This window comes from Podarcis pityusensis, assembly GCF_964106645.2.
Source record: "Podarcis pityusensis genome assembly, chromosome: 14".
NCBI classification, from domain to species: domain Eukaryota; kingdom Metazoa; phylum Chordata; class Lepidosauria; order Squamata; family Lacertidae; genus Podarcis; species Podarcis pityusensis.
The window spans coordinates 50183396-50199985 of NC_138039.1; the positions used below are offsets into that span (position 1 = coordinate 50183396).

Below are 16590 nucleotides of genomic sequence, written 5' to 3' on the forward strand. Positions count from 1 at the left end.
TTCTTTGCTATTAACAGGGATAATAAAATGTCTTCGTCTATTTTTAAAAGGCTCACCTGTATATTGATTCCTGCTCCCCTCCTTTTTTGTGAAAACAATTTTGAGATGCAGTGTTTCTGGGCACTGTGCTTCTTATAGAGTGAAAATCTTTCCTGTTCATTTCTGCTTGTAATCCCAAGTTGTACGGGATCAATTTCAGTCTGTTACCTACAAGGATGTGGACAGGCTGCTTGGATGAGTGAAACCGACCACTTGTCTCCTCATAAAAGTGAACCTGCAATGGGCTTTGTGGGGTGGTGAATGTTCCCCTCTGTGAGTGAGTCTTCCCAGACCCCCTTAAAAAGAAGTCATTAAACCGCTTCTTAAAAAAACCCATAATTGGACCCAGCAATTGTTGCCAATTATTACCCAATTTCAGACCTTCCATTCCTGGACAAGGCAATTGAGTAGATGGTTGCTGAACAACTCCAGGCATGTCTGGAGGATGCGAACCATTTGGCTCCCTTCCAGTCAGAATTCAGGCCCCATCATGGGGCTGAAACTACCTTGATCGCGCTGGTCAATTATCTCTGGCAGTCTAGTGACAGAGGTGAAAGCTGTTTCCTAGTTCTGCTGGATCTCTCAGCGGCCTTTGATACCATTAGTCATGGTATCTTTCTGGAGCAATGGGGTGTGTGTGTGTTAGGAGCTGCAGCCACTGTTATACAGTGGTTCCGCTCCTTCCTCCTGGGCCATGACCAGAAAGTGGTGGGGGGGGGGTGAGTGTTCAGACCCCTGGGCTCTCACTTGTGGGGTGCCTCAGGGTTCTGTTCTCCCCCCATGCTTTTCAACATCTATATGAAGCTGCTGGGAGAGATCATCAGGGGGTTTGGGCTTGGTGTTCACCAGTTTGCGGATGATACCCAGCTCTACTTCTCCTTTAAATTAGAACCAGTGAAGGCAGTGAATGTCCTGTGTGAGTGCTCTCCTTCAGAATTCATTTTCAGCCTTGGAATAGATTTTTGTTGGTTTGTCTGAACATACACAATTCTGCAATGAAGGCAGCAAACAAGAGCAGTATTCTGAAACTGACTGTTCAAAGCAGGTTGAGTAGGATATTCTCCTCACACAGGGCCCTACCTTTAGGCAGAGTGAGGCAACTGCCTCAGGTAGCATATATTGGGGGACCAGTGTTCCCCTAAGCTAGCCTGCTGCCCTCAGGTGCTGTGCAGAATGATATATCATGGTTGTTGTGGCAGTAACTGTCAACTGCCTCAGTCTAGCTGGCTTCTGTATGAGGAATGAGGGGAAGGTGCCATCTTGTAATTTGCCTCAGGCAGCAAAATGCCTTGGGCTGGCCCTACTCCCTCATAACATTTTTATTTTGATAACAAGCAGAAGCCACACTTTTTTTGGTTAAAATCTCATCTCACTGAGTATATGTACCTATCAAGATGTCCATTTCCGCTTGCATTTCAGGGTCTGGGAACAGACGAAGACACGCTCATTGAGATAATCTGTTCACGGACAAACCAGGAGCTGAACGCAATCAACAGAGCCTACAGGGAAAGTAAGTTGACCAGGAGGGATGGGTGGGGGGCTGAGTTTTTCCTTTGGGGGCAGATCCACACCATAGATTTTAAAGCACATTCAGCAGACATTTAAACCACATGGATTTCCCCCCAAGAATCTTGGGAACTGTAGTTTGGTAAGGATGCTGGGAATTCTAGCTCTTTGAGAGGGGAGACTATACGTTCCATGATTCTTTGGGGGAAGTCATGTGCTTTGGCGGTATGGTGTGGATCTGTCCTTAGATAAATTGTCCTCGGAATGATTTGAGGATTGACCTGCTGATACCTTGATTGATGGGTCCAGCGACACCAAGCATTTTGTGGTAATAGGTTCAGAAGCTCATTTGCAGTCGCAGAGGTGTAGTCAGGGTAAGTACTCTGGGCATGTGAGGCCACTCCCTTGCTGAAGCTAAGTGTCTGGTCAGTTCCTGGATGGGAACCAGATGTATGCTGCCTTAGGTTCCATGACAGAAGAAATGTACAGTATAAATGTCAGAAAACAGAGGAGGGGTAACTTATTTTTCAGGCCTAAAAGTGCGGTGTAAAAGGTCCCAAAGTATTTCAATTTTCGCACCAGATGCAGTGGTAGGGAAAGAGTGCCTAATTTGCTGGGCCATTCTTAGATCTCATAAAAGTCCTTCCTTGTTTTAACGAAGCAAGAGTTAGGAGGAGGTGAGATTGTGCAAACCTGGTGGTGGCTGCATTAATTGGCTTTTAAAATAAATATTTATGTGATGATGTTGCTTCATAATGAGTAGTGCTTGGGGCTTTTAATGTCTTAGAAAATGGGTGGGGCACAAGTGAGTTGATGAAAGTTCTGTAGGCCATTGCTTCTTTAGTTGGAAGGACTGTGAACCCCACACAGTTCTAGGGTCAGGAGGGTCCTGTGGAGATGGGGAGTCCGGGGGGTGGTGGATACAAGAAGCCACTGGAAGGGACAGAGAGGGATATGTGCTACAGAAGCATGAATATTTGATCACAGGATGCCCTCTTCAGTTTCTGAGACCTTCACAGACACTTTTGCTAGACACTTGATTTTTGTTGCATACAAAGACTGACTTCCACATAGGGCCAAATTCTGCACTGGGATCTAGGATGAAGAAAACATGCACATGGGTCTTAAGCTCAGCTTTTCCTTTTGACAACTTGGCTTGAGCTTCCAGAGGATAAGTAACTGGGACTTGCTTCTGAGTGGATCTGGACAGGATTGCTCTGCCAGTTAGAAGCAACAAAAGCAACCAAGGGTTTGGGCTCTTATTCTGCTTAGCAAGTCTCAGTCCCTTAGAAAAAGGAAAAATAATGATCTCTTTGTAAACAATTGGAAAACGGAAATGAAAAGTCTGGGTCAGTCATCGTGACGAACCTTTTCTGTCATTGTAAAAACAAGCCTATGTGGGCACCCAGCTTGTGTGATCTGTCACAGCTTGATTCTACTTTAACAAACCTCCGTTGGGACAAGCTCCAGTTTCCAGAGTTCGTATGTAATGAGTTACTGTGGTTTGAAAGCAGAGGTTTTGCAGTTTATTCCTATTCTATGTGAAGGAGGGGAGGGCGAGAATTTCTGGTTTAATTTTTGAGCTGTAGTTTCCTCTTTTGTCTGATCTCAGGAAACTTTTCTTCTAACTGTGGATAGCTAAAAAACTAGGATCGGGTTTGTTTTTGTAACAGCACATCATGATTTTTCATTATGGCTGAACTGGGCTTCAGAAATGTTAGTAATAGAGCCTGCTTAACCAGTCTTCCTTGATTTCTTTTTTTTAGTGTACAAGACTGAATTGGAAAAAGATATCATCTCAGATACATCTGGTGATTTCCGCAAGTTGATGGTGGCTTTAGCCAAGGTAAGACTCTTCTGGTCCAGCTCCCTTTTTCCTCTGGTTATTTTAACTTAACTGTTTGCTTCAAGTCATGGTAAGAACTCGATGTTTTAGTTTGGCAGCACTTGCACTTTGGAACTCCCTGCCTATTGACATCTGACAGGCACCTTCACTGTACCTTTTTCAGCACCTGCTAAAAACATTTTTGTTTAGACAAGCCTGTCCAGAGTGGTGGTATCTGTGGCGGTGTTGTATGTTTTAATCTGTTTTTAGCTTATCACTGATTTTAGTTATTTTTTGAATGTTTTAAATCACCATCCAAGTCCCTTCTTTATGGGCCTCCTCTGCAAGAGGTCTGGAGAGTAACAAGCTGAGAACGGGTCTTTTCTGTGGTGGCTCCCCACTTGTGGAATTATTTCCCCAGGGAGGCTTGCCTGGCACCTTCATTACCCATCGTTAGGTACCAAGCAAAAACATTCCTCTTCTCTCACGGCTTTGGCTAATTAAACAATCTATGGCCTTTTAAACTGTGAGGAGTGTATGTGTGTTATTGTTTCAGTAACAAACAAAAACAGTAACACCCCCCCCCCCACTCAGTTTAAAAGGCCGTAGATTGTTTAATGAGCCAAAGGCCTGGGAGAAAAGGAATGTTTTTGCCTGGCACCTAAAGATATGCAATGTTATGTATTTTTATATTGTAAACCATCCTGTGATCCTTGGAGGAAGGGCAGTGTAGAATTATTATTATTATTATTATTATTATTATTATTATTATTACAAACTGCTTTGAGTTTTTTTCTTAGAATCCAATGGCATATGAATTTCATAAAATAAATAAATAAAGGACTGTGGCCTAAATGTGTAAGGGATGCCACATAGAATTTGAAATTAGCTCTTACGGCCAGATCTTAAGGATCCACTTCACCCTTGAGAGCCAATAACCATAATGTCAAACCCCCGTGCCCCCCCCCCAGTATGTGCTCTGAGAAACAAGCTCCAGTGATTTGCAACAAATGGTACAAAAGTTGAAACACCTAAAATACAGATGCTCCCAAATGTCCACAGCTCATAACTAGATATATCAAAGGCTGTAGTCCTCATGACTGTAAAGCTGTCCCCAGTCCATAAATCCAGGCAAGAGCGTTCGTAATATTCTGCATACTTGTCTTCTCAATGAATCCTGGAGCAAGAAGTGTTCAGTGGTTGTATATCTGAAACAGGTGTTTGTTTTTCTTCTTTAAAAGGGAAGGAGAAATGAGGATGCTTCTGTGGTTGATTATGAGCTGATTGATCAAGATGCCAGGGTAAGTAATGCTGAATACTGACCTCTTTTCACCTCGTATGAGGGCCTGTTGAAAAGCTGCTTCCGGCCTCCCCATGTGTGCAAAGTGTCAACTGTTCCACAGTATCTGAGCAGACAAATGCACTTCAGCTGTACCAGCTCACAACATGCTTAGTCTGTCGCAGTGCTCACGCATTCCAGAAGTATTTGACCTGCTGTGAGCCCTTGCCGATAACCAGGTTATAGACCAGGCTTCCTCAACCTTGGCCCTCCAGATGTTCTTGGCCTACAACTCCCATGATCCCTAGCTAGCAGGACCAGTGGTCAGGGATGATGGGAATTGTAGTCTCAAAACATCTGGAGGGCCGAGGTTGAGGAAGCCTGTTATCGATCCAAACCACCCCAGCAATATTCTCAATACAATAAAGTGAAACTATCCGTAAGTGGGTGAGGTGCTTTGGAGGAAAAGTGCCGGGAGTCTTGTAACTCTGCTGCCATGGCAGTGGCCAGGTGTCTGACACAAAACTTTTTCATCCCAACTGCAGGACTTGTATGATGCTGGTGTGAAGAGAAAGGGAACGGACGTGCCCAAGTGGATCAACATCATGACTGAAAGGAGTGTCCCCCACCTCCAGAAAGGTAACATGCAACTCCAGGCCGCTCCAGAGGCGTGGGTGGGTGAAGTCCTCACGTGTTCAGGTCTGATGATGGAGGCTCCTTTTCACTTGCTTGTGGCTCTCTCTGCTGGACAGACTGGAGGAGAAGCAGGGATTTGCTCCACAACTGATCTTTGGTTTCATGATTGCACCCATAGCTCAGAGGGGGAACATATGCTTTGCATACAGATTAAGAACATACGAGAAGCCTGCTGGATCAGGCCAAAGGGGCCAATCTGGTCCAGCATCCTGTTCTCACAGAGGCCAACCAGATCCCTGTAAGAAACCTGCAAGCAGGATCTGAGCTCAAGAGTGATTCTCCCCTCCTGTGGTGTCAAACAACTGGTATTCAGAAGCATGACTGCTTCTGAAGGTGGAGGCAGATCATGTCCATCCTGGTTTGCAGTCTTCTCCTGCATGAATGGGTCCAATCTTCTTCAGTCATGGAGGCAGAGTATAGCTGTCATAGCTAGCAGCCATTTATAGCTCTATTCTCCACAAGTTCATCCAGTCCTCTCTCAATGCCATCCCAGTTGGTGGTATAGCTGTCAACTTTTTCCTTTTTTAAAGGGAAATTCCCTTATTCCGAATATGATTCCTCGCAAGAAAAGGGAAAAGTTGACAGCTATGGTTGGTGGCCCTTGTTGCCTCCTGTGGGAGTGAGTTCCACAGTTTAATTCTGCGCTGCATGATTTTCTTTTCTTTTCTTCTGACCCTTCTCTGTTTCCATTGGCTAAACTTTGCAGTGTTTGAGAGGTACAAGAGCTACAGCCCTTACGATATGCTGGAGAGCATCAAGAAGGAAGTGAAAGGAGACCTGGAAAATGCCTTCGTTAATCTCGGTGAGTACATGGACAGAGGCAAGAGGAGTTGACCATCCCAAAGGATGTTGAGGAAGGTCAGGAGTTGGGTGCTTCTGGTTTGCCCTGGACAGAGGTGTCCCTGGAGTCCCTTGTGCCCTTGGCAAGGAGCCTCCACCCCCCAAAACATCTGAGGTTGCCTGGACAGGAGGAGCACGCCTCCTCAGGGCTGGACAGGGCACCCGTACCGCTCTCTGCCTGGAGGCTGCTCTGAGAACCCCTTTCTGTTCCCCTCCTCCAGCAGCTTTTTAAAAAAGGACTGGGAAAGGGAGGGAAGAGGAAAAATTCAGGCACTAATTCTTAAATAGTATGGGGCCGGAGGTTGTGTGTATACTAGCTAGGGCTATTTTCTGTTAGGTTAGGAACTTAAGAGGAACATGTTCATATCCATTAGTTAAATCAATGTTGATTGGCTGACACTGCAGTGTTTTAAAAATGGAGATTATTACTCTTTTAGCAAAAGAATCCTTTTGACAGGAGGGAGCAGAAATGTGTTTGGCGGTGGGGGGGCTATCTACTTTTAAACTTTTAATAGTTTGATTACAGGTCTGTATTTTAACCCCATGTCCATCTTTTTTTCTCCACAGTCCAATGCATTCAGAACAAGCAGCTGTATTTTGCGGACCGATTGTACGACTCAATGAAGGTAAAATACCCGAACACAGGTCAGGGGACCCTCCTGTGCAATCACCATTGAGATTAATTCTGTTCATGAGCTCTCCTGCTCAGTGATCCTGTGCGCCTCCCGCTCATCTGAGTGGGATTTCTCTTGGAGCACCCCAGAGGCCTGTGTCCGCTTCCTGCACCAAATGTCCATAACGTTGTTGTCATATCATTAAATTACCCCCAGAAACCATGCCTATTTTCAGTCTGGGTTCTGAGATGGGTCAGGACTCAAGTGGGGCTTGATCATTCATTTGTCAGTAAGTATGGAAGTGTTGCTTAGCAACTAAGGAGGCTGCATGATCCTTGGTGAGGATGCATATGCTCAGGCTGTGTAGCTGTGAGAGAATTTCTCCCTGGATGTTAAGTTGAACCTAACCCTGCTTTTAACAAGGCCTGCCCTTAAAAAAAGAGAGAAAGCTCTGGTTTTTCCCCCTCCTCAAGTTATATGTTGCTTTGTTTCATTTTCCTCAGTAAAGTGTTATTAAGATTTCTTTTCTCTCTGGATTCCATCTGTGTTATTTTACTGACTGCCAACAATTCCCACCACCCAAAAAATGCATTGCAAACAATCAAGTTTGATTTTAACAATGAAGTTTAATTGTGGAAAATAATTGTTTTTTTCAGGGCAAAGGAACCCGAGACAAGGTCCTGATCAGGATTATGGTCTCCCGCAGTGAGGTGGACATGCTGAAAATTAAGAGTGAATTCAAGAGGAAATATGGGAAGTCCCTGTATTACTTCATCCAGGTGAGTGGCCGTGTTGCAGCAGATCTCCTGTCAGTCACAGCAGAGCAGACAGTATCAGATCACCCCATGGAGAGCTCAGTTGTGTTGAGCATGGGGCTGATAATGCCGAGGTTGCAGGTTTGATTCCTGTAAGGGACAGCTGCATATTCCTGCCTTGCAGGGGGTTGGACTAGATGATCCTCAGAATCCCTTCCAACTCTGCAATTCCATGCTGGCTGTGTGGTGTGCTTATGCTCGGGATCCCAGCCACTCCATTTCTCCCACTCCCCATTTCTCTCCCCCGACCCAAGCCAGGCTTCGGTGACCACTGAGCGTACTCAGTCTCCATTCTGCTGTTTTGGGTAACCCACCCCCACAAAACATTTTTTCCCATTTGTACATTGCAAGCCTTGGAATCCCTCCCCCACCCCAACTTGCTGGCATGCCCTGAAATTCTTGGCATGGTGCAAGAACACACACATGGGGAATTTTGGAAAACACAGCAGGACAATTTATGGCTGCCTGCATGGAGTGGCGCAGAAGGGAAGCCTCCCTTCTTTTTTGTATCGTTTTGGGGGTTCTGATGATCCTGACAGTGTGAGGAGAGTCAGGGCCAGGCTGGCCCTGCGGAGAGTTTTGGCCTAATGTCTCTTTCCCTCTGTTCCCCTTACAGCAAGACACAAAGGGCGATTACCAGCGGGCACTCCTGAACCTGTGCGGAGGAGAAGATTGAACACTGTGATGGGAATGGAAAGAGTTCCGGCCCCGAGATATGCTCCCCCCCTTTTTTTTACCCCGCTTCAGCCCAGCCCTGATCTCCTTTGCAGAACTAGAGCCGTTGGCACGATAGCCTTTGCTAACTCATCTTCCCTATCCTGTCTACTCCAGGCGGATGCTGCTGGTCGCTTTTGTATCATTCCCTCCCTTGGCTCAGGCTTTGCTTGGCTTTTACCCAAGTAGCTAATCTCAGCAGAAGTAATCAGGCCAAAGGAGTTAACATTCCAAAGAGAGGGAGAAGGAGAGGGAGGCAATCCTTACATGCACAGTGGAAGATTCTGCCTCTTTTTGTGTGCAATGTTCTTGTTGGAACGCCAAATAAAATGGAATTTTTACTTTAAGAAAAACACAGTGTGCTCTTGTGCATTCTTCCAGAGGAGGAAAGTGTCAGCTTCCTGGTGTAACAATAATTACCTTGTGGGATTCAGACACTCCCCCCTCTGTGCATATTTAAAAAATTGCTTCATATCCCTCCCTTTTGGTGTAGCCTCCCATCTCACAGCAACAGACAGTAAGACTGTTTGACAGTGGAATGGACAACCTTGGAAGGTGGTGGAGTCTCCTTCATCAGAAGTTTTTGAACAGAGGTTGGGTGGCCCTCTGTCAGGGATTCTTCAGCTGTGATTCCTGCATTGCAGGGGGTTGGACTAGATGATCCTTGGGTGTAATTTCCAACTCTGTGATTCTAAGGAACTAATCCAAACCACTCCTGCTTTGCTTTAAGGTAAAGGGACCCCTGACCATTAGGTCCAGTCATGACCGACTCTGGGGTTGCGGCGCTCATCTCGCTTTATTGGCCGAGGGAGCCGGTGTACAGCTTCTGGGTCATGTGGCCAGCAGGACTAAGCCGCTTCTGGCGAAACCAGAGCAGCACACGGTTGCTCGGTCCCAGCTCCTGCCAACCTAGCAGTTCAGAAGCACAAAGTGCAAGTAGATAAATAGGTACCGCTCTGGCGGGAAGGTAAACGGCATTTCCTGCTTTAGATGAAAGTTAATTTATGGTAGACTAGTGGGGAGTGCCTGGTGCTGCCCAGGAATTTGTAGAAACCAAAAAATACTATGTTTTTTAAATGGATGGTGTTTTTGTGAGTTTGGACTTGTCATGTAAATGACTGGGTAGCTCAGTTGGTTATAGCGCGGTGCTGATAATGCCAAGGTCACAGGTTCAATCCCCGTATGGGACAGCTGCATATTCCTGCCTTGTAGGAGGTGGAACTAAATGATCCTCAGAGTTACTTCCAATTCTACAGTTCTGTGATTCTATGCCAAACATTGGATGAAATCATGTTTTGGTCTGCCATCTGGATTCAGCATGGTGCCTGGTACCCAAACACTGATGTAGATCCTCACCCCCTTCTCGGGAACCCCCATGCCAAGTTTGATGAAGATACCTTGACAGGCAACTAACCCTATGCCATCAGACAGGTGGAATCATGCAAATGTGACATTTTGGTCCACCATCTTGATTCAAAATGGCACCTGGCATCCAAATGGCAATGAGGCTCTCCACCCCCACTTCAGGAGCCCTTGTGCAGTCTTTGGCAATGATAACACAAGAGACATCTGAACCTGTGCCCCCAAATGGGCATAGTGATGCCAAACTCACATTTCGATCCGTTATCTTGGTTCAAAATGGCAGCCAGCTTCCAACTGCCAATAAAAACTGCTGCTCCCGCATTGGGCACCCTTGTGCCAAGTTTGGTAAGGGTATCTCAAGATGTGTCCAAACCTATGGACCAGATCAGTAGCCTTTATGACAGCAGGGATGAGGAACCTCAAACCCAGTGGGCTGAAAAGGACCCTTCAGCCCTTTCTAGCCTGCCAGTCAGGACTCTTCCCTTGTTCACACCTCTCATTGGCCTTGCCCTCGTACCCTCTGGGGGTGCTTTTGCCTGGCTGGAATGTGTCTTGAACTTGGATGATGCTACTTGCTTGCCTGGATGGAGGGATGTGGGCAGTGCTATTTTTATTTAGAAAAAATGGCGCTAGCACTCACCATGAAGTTGTTACAGTAAGCATCACACTCATGGGGTGGGTGGTGGAGTGCTGCCACTGCATACCCTTGAGTACCCCCAGAAAAAGCACTGGGGGTGGGGGTAGCAGTCTTTGGCTTTCCCATGGCTGGGCTGCCACCCAGAGGGAAGAGCTGCATTCATGGCTCCACCCACTTTTGTCTCTGCCCTCAGTTTCTCTCCTGCCCCAGCTTTGCAATAGAATATAATACAGTGGTACCTCGGGTTACATTCTCTTCAGGTTAGAGACTCAGCTAACCCAGAAATAGTGCTTCAGGTTAAGAACTTGCTTCAGGATGAGAACAGAAATTGTGTGGCGCAGCAGCAGCAGGAGGCCCCATTAGCTAAAGTGGTGCTTCAGGTTAAGAACAGTTTCAGGTTAAGAACGGACCTCTGGAACGAAATAAGTATGTAACCAGAGGTACCACTGTAATCTATAAAACTCTACAGGTTTCTCGTGCCAACCTTGCCCATCTGCTTTTTGGTCAGGGTGCAACACTAGCAAATATTGTATTGAAAGTAGACCCATTCATTCATTTCCATAGGTCTAGTCTAACATTGAACACAATACTGTGTAAATAAAAGTACATCCAGCTTCAACACTAACTGTGGTAACTGAAACCACAGAACAGCCTACAGATTTCTAGCAATAAAACTATCTACAGATGGCTGGGTGAACATGCAAGTTTTTAGCAGGCACTGAAGTAATGAAAGAATCACCAACCAACATATCTCAAAGGTGGCTGGGGGGCAGTCATTCCTCCTGATATTACTCTGTGTCCAGTGAACTTTGAAAACAAGGAAAATGGAGGAAAGAAATGGAACAAGGACTTGGATGTTCTCAACCCACCAGTCAGAATGGGTATTAGGAGCAGGTCAGCAAAAGCTCACATGGCATCTGTGAAGTTAACTCTTTATTCAGTGAAACAAAACAGCTCAGGCCTAGTGAGCCCAGCAGCTCTGCCCAGTAGGTCTTGCCCCAATGAGGCAGTTGCAAGGCCTTCCTCCAGCTCTCTTAAGTCTCCTGCTCCCCCAAGTCCTTCCCAAGCAATCTGAGACTCCAACACCTTGTCTCTGCTCTGCCCTCTTCATACCTCTGCAGGTTCAGGGAGACCAGTGGGGAGGGAAGCTGGTCACCGCAGGAGGGGGGGGGGATCCCTGGCTTCTTCCCTGACTCCACTCTGCCTCTTGGCCCCCCCCTCCTCTCCAGCTTCCACTGCTGCCTCTGATTCTGTCCCACCCCACTCCCTGGGCTCTAAGCCTTCTTCCCTGGGGGGGGGGGGTCCCCAGCTGGTTCCTCCCACCACTCCTCCGCATCCAGCCAGCCCATGACACCAGCAGCATGTCCACGTTCCTGTCCCGGCAGCAAACAGCCCTCCTTCAAATTGCACCCAAGACAGTCATCTGGATCAGGCCAATGGCCCATTTCGCCCACATCCTGTTCCCCTAGTGGTCAGCCTGGTGACTGTGGGAAACCAGCAAGCAGGGGCAGAGCACAAGAGTCCCCTCCCCTCCTGTGGCTTCCATCAACGGCTATTCAGAAGCATTACTACTTCCAGCTGTGGAGGCAGAGTATAACCATCATGGCTGATAACCACTGATAGCCCTCTCCTCCATGAATTTGTCTAAACCTCTTTGGAAGCTGTTTAGGTTTGTGGCTGTCACTCTCTCCTGTGGGAGTGAGTTCCATAGTTTAACAAAAGGAGTCCTGCCCACTGCCCACTCTGCTTCTTGGCCAAAAAGGGCCCCAAAAATCTCTCTCTTGAGGAGCTCTGAGAAGGGAGCAGAACAACCCTGCCTCTGCTCTAGTAGTCTGAGCCATCTCTCTCTGTGTGTGTGTCTCCATCCGGCTCTTCAGGTTAGTTAGGGTCCCCTTTTTAACAGGGTGACTATCGTGGCACATTCTGGATGTTTATCCCCTGCTCCCAAGTAGGCCTGGAACTAGGGGTGGAGCATGGGGGGCTGAGGGGGCCATGGCCCCAGGTGCATTTTTCTAAGGGGGCATGACAAGGTGCCCCACAACTGGCTCCCTCATTGGAGCCTGGCTCCAGCACACGAGGGAGTTGCAGAGACAGGCAGCTTCCTCACGCCCAACGCCACCAGCCGCAACTCCATTCCTGGGTCAAGCCTGAGAAAGGAGGCAGAGAAAGGAGAGTGGGTGGCAACAGGGTGGAGAGAAGCTGAGGCGTGCACACATTGAGCTGCACACTTCACATGTGATGTTCAAGCAGTGTACAGCCTGCCCATACATTATGCAGCTGACTTAAATGCCCATTTCCCCACCACTTTCACCCCAGATGCCAGGACCAGCCCACTCAAGAGTCAAAGTGAGGCAACTGCTTCAGACAGCAGGATCTACAGAGGCAGCAAATCCCAATGTCAATATATCTTTCCCCTTTGTTACTGTTGTACATCTTCCTTCATCCTTTTTTCCCTGGTAGGGTGGGGTCCACCTCAGGTTCTGAAATGTCTTTGCCAGCTGCCAGCTGCCATCCTCCGTCTCCATCTTCTGTTCATCTCACCTCTGCCAAATATAAAAATGGAAATCTCTCTGGGCAGGGACCTCTTTCATTCTTTGCACCAGGTAGAGGGCTGGTGCAATAATAACCCTAATATCCACAATAAATAATAACACTATGTATGTGAGCAGCCAACTTCTCAATAGCTCCCAAACCTCATGAGCAAAAACCTTGGTTCCTAAAGTGTGAGCTGATTTTATTCTTAACTCTAAGCTCCCTGCTTTTGTGCATTGCAGGGCGGTTAGACAAGCGGGTCCTTTGGGTCTCTTCCACCTCTATGATTCTGATTCTATTATTCCCCCAAGGACTGAAGCTTATAAATTCAGCAGCTAAATAAATAAAAACAGGTTTGCTGGCTTGCATTTCTAGACACTCCCTCACACTCATAGAAAGAGAAATTGTTGGGGAAAGCTCTCAGCTTCTTGCCAAACAATTTATTTGCTTATTTATTTACTTGCAGCATTTCACCCAAAGGTTGCAGACAAGTCACAACATAATACGTAATTTTGCAGGTGGTAACTGTTTTCTAATAAAACTGCAGGCCTAAACTCCTAATGCACAAAGTGCAGTTCCCCATTAGAGGGTGCTCAAAGAAAGCCTTACTGCTTTTCCATGGACTGAATTCTTCTTGACAAACATTTACGTTTTCCTGCTCCAGTCTGGACTGAATTTTTCTAAAGAATTATATCGGAAAGCCTTTGTCTATAGATAGACACACATGCTCTGTGCATCAGAAGCCCAAGCTTCTGAGAACGTGTTGCCACCCACCTTGGTCACCTCATCAAGCCAACATTGATGCAGGTCATGGGAGAGGTGGGGCTGCTTTACATTTTGCTTAAGAAACATGATAAGCTCTGCAAAGTTCCTTGAAGCAGCAGGAAAATAAGGGCAAATGCTAGAAGAAACTATTACATGCTCCCCAACATTTCTCAGGTGAAAATAGGGACACCCTATTTCTCCCGCATTTGATCTCCTTGCTCACATAGAGGTCATATACACATCAACACCAGTCACCTCGAGCCAATTGCAACCTCTCCGCCTCACCTACTTCGCCTCACCTACTTCACAAGATGTAAAGAAAAAGATGTGTGAGGGAAGGAATTGGGTGCAACACCTTCCACAGATAAATGGAATAAAACAAAATTTTAGCCGTAAGCTGCCTTGAGTCTCTGTGAGGGGAAAAGGCAGGAGAGGAGGAGGAGGAGGAGGAGGACAGAAACTGTGAGAATGATTGGGAACATACCAGAGAGTAAACCCTATTGAACACAGTGGGACTTTCTGAGTAAAAATGCTTAGGATTGCAGTGTAAGGCTGCCCAGGCTTTACCCAGTTATCTGAGAGTAAACTCCATTGAATACAGTGGGACTTACTTCTGAGTAGACATGTAAAGACTTGCTGTGTAAGGCTCAATTTACAACAAAGGAATAAACACTCCACATGTTTTCCCCCAAAAAAGTTGCTGGCTCTTGCATTGCAATTAAAGGATTGTTGACATTTTCCCTTCAAAATTATAGGAAGGGCTTTGCATGCCAGCTTCATCGTTTCTTTCATTTCCTGCAGGTATTTTATTTTCAGTATAAACAGGCTTTTTTCTTTAAAATGTATAGGGGAACTCTCATTTTGACTCAAGAAAATCACCATTTTATAGTTCAAATTGGGAAAAATAGATACAGTAAATGAACAAAAGTACAAAGATTCACAAAATGTTTAGGGGACTTCATTTTTGTACCTACACACACACACACACACACACACACACACACACACGAGACATGAAGGGGAGGGAAAAGGAAAACCGGGACATTCTGGGATCAAATCAGAAACCATGATGGCTTCTTTAATTCTGGGACAGTCCCTGGAAAATTGGGACTCTTGGAGAGTATGCTATTATTCCCCCAACCCCCAGCCGCCACCCCCCCTGCAGCAATTTGGTGGAGCAGGGCTGTCCCAAGTTACTTTGTCAGCAGTGTAACACAGGGACCAATCCAGCCGGGGGTTTGCCTGAACGAGCCCCAGGGCTTATTTTCAGTGGGAACTCACCAGAACTCAGTTCAGGCACCTCTCAGGTGGGTCCCAGCACCTCTCAAGTCGGCACCATTGCCATTCTAAGAGGATGAGGGAGGCATTCATGGTGAGTTTCTGCACCTCTTTTCTACAAAAATGAACAGGGGGTGAACAAGAACAATGTGCTTTCCATTACGATGAGATTTCTGCTACAAAGCACCCTGGCAGAGTTGTGTTCCAAGGCAGATTTGTGCTTTCTAGCAGCCTTAATGGCAGCCAACACCTATCTCTCAAGAACATCAGAAGTTGCCTTCTATTGGGTCAGACCATCTAGTGCAGTACTACCAACACCAGAAGTGGGAACCTGTGACCCTGCAGATGTTGTCGGACTCTCATCAGCCCCAGCCAACATGGCCAATGGTCAGGAATGATGGGATTTGTAGTCTGGCAAGATCTGGAGGGTGACAGATTCCCCATTCCCAGTGTACAATTACAGCTCTCTGGGATTTCAGACAGGAGATTTGCCCCAGCCCTTCTTGGAGATGCCATTGCGGACTGAACCTGGGACCTTCCGCATACAAAGCAGGTACTCTAACCACTGAGCCTCTCTGTCCCTTTCCCAGTCTCCTTGTCGCAGGGCTGCCTCACCTTGCTTTGTGGAACAGGTGTGCATCATGGGCATAGTCAGGGGCAGCTGCCCCCCAATCAAGTAAATTAATAAAAATACTTAATTAACTGACCAATTGCATTGCAAATAACTCGGTTCTTCCCCCCTCAACATAAAGCCTGCCCCCCATAAAATAAATCCTGACTACCCCCATGGTGCACGTGATTTACTTTTTTAATGATTTCCGGAATACCGTGCCACTTTTGTACTAGAAAATGTTCCTGCCACTAAGTGTTCAAATAAATACAGCCAGGACTTAATCACAAATGGTTAAATATGCCTTGCTTTTTTGAGAATATTTCTTTACCAATAGAAGAAGAATTAGAATAATTTATGGAGCCATGCGTTATGAAAGTGGCTTGGCTAAAGGAAAGATTTTCCAATTATTTGTAGGCATTAGGGTTTCCTTTCTTCCCTTTCAAAATGACTTGTTTACACTCGGGGAGCACTTCTAAATTTTTAATAGACAGAAAGAATTCATTTAATTAGGTCGAGTGACTTGTTTATGTCCAGATTTGGCCATTTTAGTGTCGGGAAGCCTCACCCAGCGAAGGCCACCGGCTCCCCTTTGCTGTGGCTTCTTTCCTGTAATTGCATTAAATGCTTACAAGCAAAGTCATTCATATTTGACCATGTAAAGGAGAAATGGAGAAAGATACTGCGAGCAGGAAGAAGTCTGGGTTGAGGAGCAAGACTGATTGCATGGAGGGTGGCTGTTGGAGTTGTGGCCCCAAATGTTCACCTCCTTGCTGGGTGGATGCACCATGGGAGTAAATGGCGAAATTCTTGTGGCTTTAAAATTAAAACCCACCTGAAGTAAAGCACATGACACAAAAATGAGGAAGGGGCTGGACTCCTTGACCCACCACCAGCATTTTCCAGCAAATTATCATTACCTTTTAAGGCCTGGTTTTGTTTTGTTTTACCAAGAAAGCATTACTCCACCCAAAGTTAGATGTGGCAAAATCCACAGAAAGGATTGGTTTGGGACATGCAGCCCAACCCCACGTCAGGTTTACTTGGAAGTAAGTCCAAGTTTAACGCAAGTGTGCAT

The 16590-nt window shown here is 46.4% G+C and overlaps 1 protein-coding gene and 1 long non-coding RNA gene across 2 annotated transcripts in view; one reads left to right on the forward strand and one right to left on the reverse strand.

The window, feature by feature from the left end:
- The window catches only part of ANXA2 (annexin A2), a 33925-nt gene extending 25244 nt beyond the window's left edge, over positions 1–8681 (forward strand). Inside the window, exons 6-13 of the mRNA XM_080980861.1 lie at positions 1459–1549; positions 3312–3391; positions 4612–4671; positions 5195–5288; positions 6052–6147; positions 6753–6811; positions 7456–7578; positions 8231–8681. Coding sequence (XP_080836987.1) covers positions 1459–1549; positions 3312–3391; positions 4612–4671; positions 5195–5288; positions 6052–6147; positions 6753–6811; positions 7456–7578; positions 8231–8290 — 663 coding nt within the window. The 3' untranslated portion in view covers positions 8291–8681. The remainder of the gene's footprint in view (positions 1–1458; positions 1550–3311; positions 3392–4611; positions 4672–5194; positions 5289–6051; positions 6148–6752; positions 6812–7455; positions 7579–8230) is intronic.
- LOC308462886 lies at positions 8291–13856 on the reverse strand. The gene is made up of 2 exons (XR_013979414.1): positions 9302–13856; positions 8291–9040 (listed from the first exon to the last, which is right to left on the reverse strand). It is a non-coding gene; the product is annotated as an uncharacterized lncRNA (long non-coding RNA).
- Between the last annotated feature and the right edge of the window lie 2734 nt (positions 13857–16590).